Genomic DNA, 12024 nt, shown 5'->3' with positions numbered 1-12024 from the left:
CATTCATTGATGTCGTCTTATATTAATGAAACATAATGAGGACTAGACTACTGATGCATTACTTTAAGTAGAAATTATTATTTTTTAACCTGTTTAAATGATTATCTACTGGCACTGTTAAAAACACGTGCATAAACTATGAAAGCTTATTGCATAAAGTTTTTATAAACTGGCCCATTGCCCAGAAGCGTGACAATAACCCATTTCATTTTTGTTTTTCAAAACATCGCATGGCATTTCTCCTTAACTTCCAATTCTGCATAGAAACCTGAATCTGCTTGTCTGCAGTTTTGAAGGTCATTACAATTCGTATATCTAAGATAAACGCAGTATGTAACAGGTCAACAACCCTGGACCCAGAGAAGATAAATATGCAGTTAAAGAAACGTTTCACAATGTTTTGACCCTTATCTCATGCGTAATACAAATTTATTCTATTGAATGTGTCTCAAGTTTAGTTGTCGGAGTAACCTCTTTAAAGGGCGTTCAACGTTCATCCAACTTTGTACTAGCTGAGGTAATAACTCTTTTCAAGCTCGGGACTTCGGGTGAAAGGACCTTAGGGCTGCAAAATTGGATGCTCTGACTAGAATGTTTACTGCAATTTATTTTATTTTTATCGAGAATATATTTTTTATTGAACTACGTCTTTCGGAGATTTATGAGCTATATATCGGTTCAATAACTGATAGTTCAGGCTATCGAATATCGGTTAAAAATTGAGTGTAAGTCGACGATACATTTCTCCGACCATGACGCGATGCTAAGTGATTTATGCGCTGTCCAGCAAAAGTATCGTATGGCACGAACAATGTAGGCGAGAGCGGGTCACGTCTCTAGATCGGGTTACCTGGCCTGTGCTATTCACTCTTAAAGTCAAGCTTCGTTAAAAAAATAAAGCGTAACTCTTTTGTTTGTAGGGCTGACGGAAATGGGCAGTGGTTGTGGCAAAACGTTAGGTACATACTTAACACGAAAAAAGTCACGTTGCCTTTGAATCTACTGCTTTTATTCAAGTGCGTGTACTTTTATCATCTTACATTGATTATGATTTTTAGTTAACTATGCAGCTATGCTTATGTTAGTCAAGACTAAAGACATTAAAAAGTGCGATTTTTACACCCGACTCTGGGCTACAGACCGCCAAGTCAACCCTACATTGATAGGGCCCATTGTTCGCCTTTAGTACGTTCGCGTTGGCTTTGTCGGGGATATGTAAACCTGTTTGGAAGGTTCGTGGTATAGTTCGAATTATACTTGGTGGTACTCATTGTTGTACGATACTGGTGCCGCTGAGGTTTTAGAATACAGAATGCTGGGCTTCTTTGTTAACCAATAATGACGATATTTACACCCAGTTTGTGCTAATACAGGTAGAAAAACGTTTACATTAAATAAATGTTTTGTTTAAATTGCCTTTGCTTCTAGGAATATTGCAACATCAGCTCAATATTTTTCTAAATAACAATACTGCGCTGCATAATCAGTTACTCGAATTTGCATCACAATACATGTACTTTTTTAAACCGGATATGTTATCATAATGATTTGCGGACGTACAGACCGCTTTTTCTGGTACATTGGCCTCAAAAGATAATGCGAGATATGAACGGAACCATAGCGAAAATGTTCTAATAACTATAATGTCGTACTCAGCACTAGCTACTTCCTGTCACTGTCGTTCCTTAATGTGTTTTTGTTGTTTGAAATTTCTATTGTGGAAAAAGTGCCATTTAGCCTACTTAGGAACACAATGGACTAAGTTTAAGTTTCAATAGAAAAACTATTTATTTATATTTAGAAAATCATGTAAGGAAAATTAAACAAGAATGACCATAATAGGCCAATTATAGTCAGCAAGGTTTTTTATTGCCTATTTACATCGTATTCATAAAAAAAAAACAAGTTAATTTTTTACCCACATTCTTGGGTAATTTTACGGGGCGCGATGGATGACACGGCACGCACAAGTTTTACTAGAATCGAGCTGCGTTCGCTCACTTCCTTGTCGTAATGTAGTTTCGCTTCCCCTATATCCTCAACGATAGAAGATGAAAGTGCGTTTTACGTAATGAAGTGTTCATTTTCGTAAGCAATATTTTATATCCAAAACGCATATTTTTAGTTTTTGTTTAATATTATTGAATTAAAAGTGACCTTACCTAACAAGCGTCATAACTTTTATGTCACTTTTTTTATAATATTAATGCGTTTTCACTGGCTGACATTGCACGGGGTATATGACCGACACGGCTTGAACTCCGGCCGTCTGCAACTCAAGGTCTAGAAAATTAGACCTCTCAGTCCATTCACACACAACCCCAGAGTCCTTTTGCTTCCAAATTATATAACGTAACATTATTAATTGTATTACAGTGCGGTGAATCTCTATAATCCTTATAATTCAATCAGCAAGTCATATTTAGATGACTAGTTCATCGGCTTACGTCGTTCATAAGGTGATCTTTAATTAGTAGGTTGTTGTCTTTATGTAGACGAAAGAATCAATTGATTTTCGCTTCTTATAATTACATCATAAACGTAAAATAGTGTTATGATTCTCAAATAATGTTTTTCTTCTAAATTATGTACAGCATCATCCATAAAAAGTGATTTTATCAGAGTTGTTACCCCAAAAGCCGTAATCGATGACGTGTCGAAGCTACCTCTATTGATGCTAACAGTAACCTAAGGCCATGTACTATATTGTACATAATACGATAATTATACATAGTTGATATAAACAAATAATTATCATCATTCATAACTATAAGTACCAAAAACTGACTTCATTATTTTCTAACCGTTATTGTTTTAATTATCTCCATAATGCTAATCCTGATATCGGATGCCAGGAATAAAGGCTTGCAGTGGTTGCATTGAAGTTGCACTCAATGTTTCTGTCTCTTTTTGTGGGGAGCGAACAGGGAGAGGGAGGGAAATGGAAATAAACGAAGGCTTCGCCGCCCAAGCTTGGAGCCGCCCGCCCGCCCAGTCGCCATCAGAGTGCCGCCCTGGATACACAGTGTCGCTTTCCCCGATCAACTTTTTTAATGTCATTGCACTATTTAAATCATTAAAATGTATAAATGTTACTAAAACAGTGAATCATTAATCAGTGGTAACTGTAGAAAAGCGAGTTCTTCTCATGGATTGGTAAGAATATAATTATAGAACTAACTTTAATATTCATATCATTTAATTTAATAATCTTAACATTGACAGGAATATTATGTGTGAAATACGTGGAGGTAACGAACCTTCGTTGATGTTAATGTTACTTTGCACTTAATGCTGACTCCCTGTACGGTAGCACTTTTTTATGGCAAATGTTATGAGTGGGTATTCACTATCAGCATATTTTTATACATACCTATGTAGAGTATAAAGTTGATATTCTCGCATACAATATTTACATGGATACAAATATCGTAATAAGGTTTTATGTGTGTCAAATTTATGTCATCAGCAATATAATTTCACGCGTCGTTTAAAGTATTTCACATATTTTGCGGGCCGGGTGCTACAACCTTCGCTTCCAAATTTCACGGCTGTGATTTCATTATGACATGCAATCTACTCATAATCCTGTATTCGTTCGACGTTGATATAAATAAACATCTCATTCAATGAGACCTCGATTATTAGCGCGCACGTTTTTTATTTTGATCCAGCTATCTATTCCTGATATTTTCGATAAGATTTGCCGAATGAACGATGAAATGGTATATTTATTTTAATAAATGCGTACGTCTGCACTAAATTATGCGTTTATTCTGCAATATATTGGCATTTTATACAACATTACGTTAATGCTTTCGGAATAATACTGCGATTAAGTAAAACGACCGCAATTTTTTCGTTCCCTTTCTAAGCGTTGGAGCGAGAAATAAAGGGGCTATTTTAGTCTTGTCCTGATATAACAATGGACTTTATGAAGTGCTTAGTGCTGCATTTTTAACGTATACAAATTGCTTTCTGTAAAACAAAGGAATATTATCCTGGGGAGGGTGGAGTAGTTTTTCCAAGGTTTTTCCTTTCGTGTCATCGTCACGCACTCTGCCGCCGGATGACGCTCCTCATGCCTTCGATTGTTGTTCAGAGGAAAGGGGTGACACCCTCCCACGCACGCATCTTCATTCAAGTGGAAGCTGAGTTAGTCATACATTTTCTGCTGCCTAGTCTACATGACAATAGAGACGTCGTTTACGGATCAACAGTTTGCAAAAAATATGTAGATTAGACAAGCACTAGTCATTGTCACATACTAATGAGTTTATTCATAGACTTATGGTGTTAAAAGAAAGTGTACAATTTCCTTACATAAATAAGACAAAGCAAAACACATTTGTAATTAAATTATTATAATGAACTACTAAATAATTTAGAACACCTCCTTGTACACACGTTTTCAATTATATCATTCATTATGCTCATTTCATCATTACAAATGCTACAGTATTATGCAATTACCTTGTCCAAACCACATGCACTATGTTTGCAGACGCAAGTATCACATAACCCTTCCGTTTTAAACCCTTACGACTGCACGAAATTACCCCACGTAATTATTATGGGTCCCCCTTGAAGGGCGCGGTTTTTCTATACAGATATTTCGCAACAGGGTTACTTCACGTTGGGGTCTTTCTTATCGTCAGGTTATTGGATTACCTACCCTGTAATGCAGTTTGCTGTTTTGGCCATATGGCGTTCTACTCCGAAAGTAAAAATAATATAAACTAGATGTTTATCTGATTAACTATATCTACTTGGTTGAACAAATTCTCTAAAAGGCAAAGTAAATCTGTCGGCTTATAATTATAATATTATTGATTTTACGAACAAACCAAGGTCTCGTGAGGGACGAGGTGCGGGTATTTATGTTCATCAGTCCATAATCGAGTCGCTCAGTCCATAAAATATGCAGAACAACTTAAAGCCTTTGCTAATTTTCTCCGAAACAGGAACGGCATTATTAATTTCCGCTTAAGTAATTTGACAAAACATTGAAGGAAATTGATTTGAAAATGGTGTATGAATTGTTATCAGGTTTATTAGGCAATATGTTTATAATATTTTATCTTTTGTTACAGTTTACGGCTTGGGTGGATGCCGTAATCTTCGTGTTCAGCCTGGACAACGAGATCAGCTATAATACGGTGTCGAACTACTTCAGTAAAATGTCCCATTATAGGAATTCCGCGGAGATTCCGATCATATTGGTCGGAACCCAAGGTAGGTTTATTGAGATGCTCACCTTGCTCCAGATATTGCTCCATTTCATTATCTAAACCCACTTTCTTTAAACCTTATCGGTGATATAAATGTAATGCTTTCACTTTTAATTGAATGATAAGTGAAACGACTTTCCTTATTATTGTTTAGTTACGTATCTTTAGGTAATTACGTTTTTTTTATTGATAAGGGTTTACCGTCATTGATAAAGAAAAACTTGACTTTAATGGTAATACTTAAAATAATGTAATAAATCGGACGAGGCTGACAATTCATAAAAATATGAAGTCCAATTATCAAAACGAATTTCCGACACCCCAAAGACGTATATTAAACAAAAAATTAACATAATTACGTACACGCGTCCGATAAACTATTTCCTATTAAATGATTGGTTGCTCTTCCAGATGCCATAAGTGAAAGTAGTCCACGCGTGGTAGACGACAACCGCGCTCGCAAGCTATCGAATGAACTGCGAAGATGTTCTTACTACGAGACTTGTGCTACGTACGGCCTGAACGTGGAAAGAGTCTTCCAAGACGGTAAGTGTAACGATCTTAAACGAACATTGAATATTTATTTCGGATGATGTCAGCTCACGTTTTTCTACAACAGTTTTTTGGAATGTTTCTACCGTTGGTGATTTACATAAGAATTGTGTACACTATAGATGCCTACTCATAGATCTGTGTTATATTTGTTTTTATAGATTGCATTCGTATTAGTTAGAATAGAAGCAAACTAGTTTAAAAGTTGGGCGTTTATACTTAGCATGCACATTTTATGCTTGCATAAGATTATTAAAACTAAGTTGTTTAATTTTAGATAGAGCAGCAATTATTCTATACGATTTATAATAAAAAGTATCCACGTTTCAGTACATTGCTGTCTTTTTATCAATCGGAAATATGTCAAAACACTCGACCGATACGCTAACTTTTATCATTTTGAGAATAATCTTCCTATCTGATACACATCCTCTTACCTATAAAGATATAGAGCAACTTGCTTCATAAAGTTCGGTAAATTTTAAAGTATTTCCGTAAATGATATTGAACATATCGGCTATTTCACTGATTGAGATCGATAGAGAGTTATAAAATTACATAATGGAGTTTTTTTACGATCGCATCGTCTCGCGTGATGCTACGATGTGATGAGGCTACAAGCGTACTTATTAACTAGTCTGTGGATCTCGTTTCGCTTGCGGGGTGTTCTGGCGCACGCAGTGGCAACACCGGCCCCCAGTCGCGCGGTCGTTTAGTTCGTTCTCGTTCGTTCGTCGCCGCGACATCGCATTGTTTACATTTTTTTGACGTTTTTATAGCGTCGTTTGTGTGAATTTTACGTTTATTTTCAATCTTATCCTGAATGGAAGGATGGAGAGAACACTTATTTTTAAGACTAACATGTCGCCTATATCAAGTTTGAGGCGTCGCAGCTCGTGCTACAACATACAAAGAGCTGAGGAACGCGATCGTAGGAAATCGTCTAAATTTGAATGTGCGTGAAAATGTTATTGTTCGATTGACCGTTTAGATCTAGTTGTCGTGCTTTTGGGATATCGGAAATGTGAAAGTTTTAAGTGTTGTGGTGATTATATTGGTGATTGTTTTGTTTTGCAGCGTGTCAGAAGATTGTGGGCACTAGGTTGTCGGCTTCCTCGCAATGCTTGTCCGGGGGTTCCAGGCCTGTGACTCCACAGCCGTTAGTGAATTCGCCAAGCCACAACCACTCAACATTCCTTTACAAGGTAATTATCGACTACTATTACTTCCGAGCGTTCGCCTGTATTCGAAAATACAATTGTTTTATCAATGTGGTATTATATCTATTGACAATCTAGGTATCTAGTTCATGATCTTTTAACAAAACAACAATTCTCAATCATTGAGAAACAATCCATAAATATCAATCAAAACCCTCAAAAAACTGCAAGTACCTACACATCTCAAAATAGAGAAAAATCTCACATAAAGAAATTCACCAACTATTTTTAGTACTAATTACCACATGTAGCTATTATAATCCAAATAACACTTGGCTATTATGAGTATTATACAATAGGATGTTGTTACAATTTGTAGTACCTACTTCAGCAGCCAAGCATAAATCATAATTAAATTGAATTAAGGAGCAAAAAGGCAGTAATTGATATGACTAGTACTAAATAGACATCATGGGCATAATACAATGTGTGAGCCATACATACAGCAAAGAGACTCAATGACAAATAAAAAAATAACATGTGTTTTTTATTTTTCTTTGCTAAACATGTGGCTTTGCTCCCAGAGTTACTGCAGTGGCCAGTATTTATGTTCTTTTTTTAATTTCTTATATTTTCTGCCTATAGAGTTCATATAGAACAAAACATTTCATGCAAATCATTATTTAGGCATACAATAGATTAGATAGATTGCAGTACTAGGAAATATATTTTCCTTCTATTATTTTAGTGATTATTGGAAAATCGCAATAAAAGGGATAAGATGTACATATATCACACTGATAACTTGACTTTTACTTTCAACTACATTGTCTATGAGAGATCAATAGATCATTTTCTTTGTAGATAAATGATAAAAACCTCTTTTATACATTGATGCAAGTTAACAGCCAGTATTGTAGGAGTAATAACTAGTATTCTACTATAGAACAATAAGAATATGTTATGAGGTCCCATGAGACTCCATAATTATCTTCTCTATTAATTACACACGGCTAGATAAGTTCTATTAACAGCCTGGGGGATGAGTATATCTTATGTAACATGCATAGACAATGTCATAATTTTACCATAATATTATGGTACAATTTTAATGATGCAATCCAAGGCACTGGTTCTTGAATGATTTTGCAAGTTCATATAAAAAAGTTAGCAGATATTTTAATAATAATGTGTCTTCGTTTTAGTTGAAAACTCTATAAAATTCTTGTAATTATTGTCTCTAAGTGTAAGTCTTACAAAACAACATACAGGCAAACCTCTCGGGACTTTGTTTTTTTTTTTGTAAGTGATGAAAGTATCGTAGCACCAACCATTAAAGGAGTATAGTTTTATAAAGGATCTTCCAAGTTATAATTCCTGAAAAAATATCAGTTCCACAAAAATTGTCTATCATTAACTTTCGTGTATTTTAAAGGAAACTTTGTTTTTCTTATAATTTACTGCAGTTTAAATACCTAGACAGACAATTGTGTTCGCGCCTCATTAGTTACATTTAATAGTTTAATTATATGCTCTACTGGCAGAATTGGCCATTCACAAGCCGGACTTTAGCATAGTATTCTTTTATTTTTATTATTTCGATGGAAACATAATTTACTTGCTAGATGATTATTTAGAAATTCAGCAGGAGAAACATCTTTTTGTTCTCCTTTTTTTGTAAATCTCCAGTATGGTATAATTTAGGTCATACTGTCCCCCTTTCTTTATCTCCGTAATATGTCCATAATGTAGTATTTCAATAACTAAGTATGGATGACATTAATTTTATACTATTAATAGCAGAATATGAATTTAAATTAAGTAAACTAATCAGGTGACAACTTTTTGTCCATCAAGCGATAAATCTTACTAAAATATTAATAGCAGTATTAAATCTATAGGTCAACATCTGCATTTCAAATGAAAATTATTTTATCAGTAGAATAGTTATAGAACTGGCTTTGTATCAGATAATGTCAAAGTAATATAAAACCTTTTTGTTTCCTTGATTGAAAAGTTATTTGCAACTGGCAACACATAATGAGATGGCTGTTGGCCTTTTCAAGACTGGCCATAAATATTATAATGCTGGATAGAAATGAGGATTTTACCTTTGTAGTAACCGTTTCATTAGCACTATCATTAAATAATCTATACAACTAAACATAATGGTTAAATGTTTGCCTTTGTGTATTATAGAAGTAATATTATCTTATCTTAATACAGCACTTAGTGCATTGAGCGATACGCTTCGAATTTGAGGTGAGTAGGACTGAAATGAAAATTGTATAGTCCGGGTAACTAGGTTGAGGAGGTCAGATAGGCAGTCGCTCCTTGTTTTAGACTGAAAGCCGACCCCTAACAAAGTTGGGAAAAGGCTAGGCAGATGATGATGAGGACTGAAATGGAAATGGGTAGGCAATCATAAAATAGGCTATATTTTCTTTTTTCATTCATACCAGATACATTTAATAATTTATTTTTGAGGTAGGTCATGGTCCATGGTCAAAGATTGTGTGCAATTAATTAATAGTTCCTATGCAAAGCGAATTTATTCTAGGATTGTAAACATACAACTCAGGTGCACTGGCCTATACAGAACAAAGGCATTGTGGAAATGTGTAGAATGTACAAAATGTGGACTTTCTAGGCAATAAATTATAACAAAACAAATATGAATTATTGAAGCGCCAATAACATAGGAACTATCCTTTTGTTCTTTATTTAAAAAATGAACTGCATTTATTTATTTTATTTTTATAGTTAATATTTAACAATCCTGACGTCTAAATTCTTATATCCAATTTTCAAACGCAATATCTAATCTTCTGATACCACTATCAGAGTGTAATCTTACCCATTGCGTAACGTCTATGTAACTGACCGTTCTATTCCGAATACAGAGAGAAAGCTTCGAATTTTGTCTCTCATGTAATTTTATAATCTATTCAATTTTCGTATTATATTATATTTGCGGTGGAAGATTTGTTTTGTAATATTTTTTGACCAGAAATGTCGGACGTTAGGTCGTTTGTGATGTAATGGCTAAATTGTTGACACGCTTAGCGTTATTTTGAATTTAGAAGGACTTTCTCGGTGTCATTAAGCTAATGTGTTTTCTTGTTACTCTTTTGTTTTTTTCAAGCATTCGTTTTGCAGCTCCAAAAGTGCTATTTAGTTCCAACTAAAGTTCTTACTTACCTTATGCTTATTAAATCCATTGAGTCTGGGTTCTCACTGTTCCAGACAGCATTGCATTGGACATGCATATTAATTAGTTACATGCATAAACAACCCGACGTTAAAACCATCTGTACATCATTGCAGTTTTAATGCAACATATGAACCCGTGAACCCTGTGTTATATTTTGAACTCAATTCTATAATAATACATTAATGTTTTTGATATTGAAAAGAATGGCAAATATAGCGAATTGATCTATTACAATAGCTATCCAGTTGTAAACATAATGCACTAGTAGATTGCTGTGTATAATCATATTCCATCGATCGATTCCCAAATGTCAATTGGAATCAGCCTACGTTTAGCGCCTGAATTTTTCAGATTATTCGCCTACCTCATATACCTACCTACAATTTTATATTCAGACTAAGATACCATTTGACTGCTCTTGCTCTCTTGAGAAAAGTGACGTTAGGGCTTGTTAGGTCATTTAAACCTGCAGCTCACACGTTCGGAAGATTCTTGCGATACTTACAAGTCTACTGAAGTTACGACCAAACAGACGCAAGTACTTATTGCCAATTTTATGATTCAAGTCGACATACACTACACAATAGAAACAGGTGTTCATAACCAAACGTTTTGTAGTTAGTAGTAGTTACATAATTTCGTGTCATTCAAAGGTGTGTCATAAGTTGTGGTATTTCTATGGCCATAAATCTCAACGAACGTATTTTAGTCAAACTAGTTATTGATTATTTCAAGTAGGGCTGCCATTTCGAATTTCGCCAAACCCGGACAAATATTTAAAAAAACCCGGACATTTGACGTAAATAGCATTTTTTCCCCGGACGAGTCCGATTTTTTTTGTTTAACGAAACAAGACCTAATTTTTAATATTACCATATTACTTAAATTCAATGAGGTCCTTCCTTACATGAAAAATCAGGGCCGTCTCTAGCTCATGTAGTACCTAGTATTGAAAAATTGTGACTTAATGTATCTCGAAGGTCATAATTAAGAAAGCTCATATGGAAACTAGGAACCTTCTTGATAAGTTAGACAAAAAAATGTTGAAAAATACAAACACAACTGTAAAGTGAAGTCGCCGCGAGCGCAGCGAGCGCGAAAATTTTTGAGGTTTGGGTCACTAAAGCACCTAAACTTGTAAAATAAAAAAATCCGCAAAGTGAAGAAGCCGCAAGCGAAGCGAGCGCAAAATTTTTTGAATATTGGGATATTAAAGTAGCTAAACGGAAAAAAAATGTGGCAAGAAGAGAAGTCGCGAGCGAAGCGAGCGCGAATATTTTGGAGTTTTGGGACACTTCGACTTCTGCATTATTAGGCGCCCGGGTAATTCGCATACCCAGGCACCATAGGTTAAGATGGCCCAATAAAAAATGTCCGGGTTTTCCCCGGACACTTCTTGAAACCCCGCCCGGACGGCCCCCGGACGGCCTCCAAACGAGGACAAATCCGGGGAAACCCGGACGGATGGCAGCCCTAATTTCAAGGCTAATGAAGGCATGTAGGTGGAAAATATAATATCTTGTTTTTGAAAGTAAAAATAAGGTATAAGATTATCTATTTTGTTTTATTCCGTTCTTCTTTTTATTGGTTGATAACGTTTAGTGGGAATCAATGAATCATTATCAAAGTGCACTTGATTCAGTACATTGTGGATTTATCGGTGTTTACCCTGTACTTACACTTAGGTATTTAAAGTTTTTCCCCAACTGAAGTGAATGATACTATGATCTTACAAAGTAGCTTTACATGTAGCCATACCGCTTCATCTACGGTACACAATTCAGATTTTGACTCTGGTAACAATCATCAGACAGACGACCTTATAAAGGTTGCCGGAAGACGCTGGATGCAGGTCGCTTCCAACAGG

At 35.2% G+C, this 12024-nt stretch overlaps 1 protein-coding gene across 5 annotated transcripts in view; it reads left to right on the top strand.

Moving 5' to 3' along the window:
- Positions 1-12024, top strand: part of LOC110374324 (centaurin-gamma-1A) — a 235305-nt gene that overhangs the window by 214805 nt on the left and 8476 nt on the right. For 3 of the 5 annotated variants that reach the window (XM_064037111.1, XM_064037115.1, XM_064037112.1), the window contains exons 4-6: positions 5094-5235; positions 5643-5777; positions 6861-6988. In XM_064037111.1, coding sequence (XP_063893181.1) covers positions 5094-5235; positions 5643-5777; positions 6861-6988 — 405 coding nt within the window. Of the gene's footprint in view, positions 1-2992; positions 3157-5093; positions 5236-5642; positions 5778-6453; positions 6739-6860; positions 6989-12024 lie in introns of those variants that run through there. The other 2 variants (XM_064037113.1, XM_064037114.1) reach the window with 2 other exon arrangements.

Source organism: Helicoverpa armigera, chromosome 12 (assembly GCF_030705265.1).
Source record: "Helicoverpa armigera isolate CAAS_96S chromosome 12, ASM3070526v1, whole genome shotgun sequence".
Lineage (NCBI taxonomy): Eukaryota > Metazoa > Arthropoda > Insecta > Lepidoptera > Noctuidae > Helicoverpa > Helicoverpa armigera.
The sequence above is the reverse complement of the archived record's forward strand: the minus strand, read 5'-3'. Positions and strand labels throughout refer to the sequence as shown.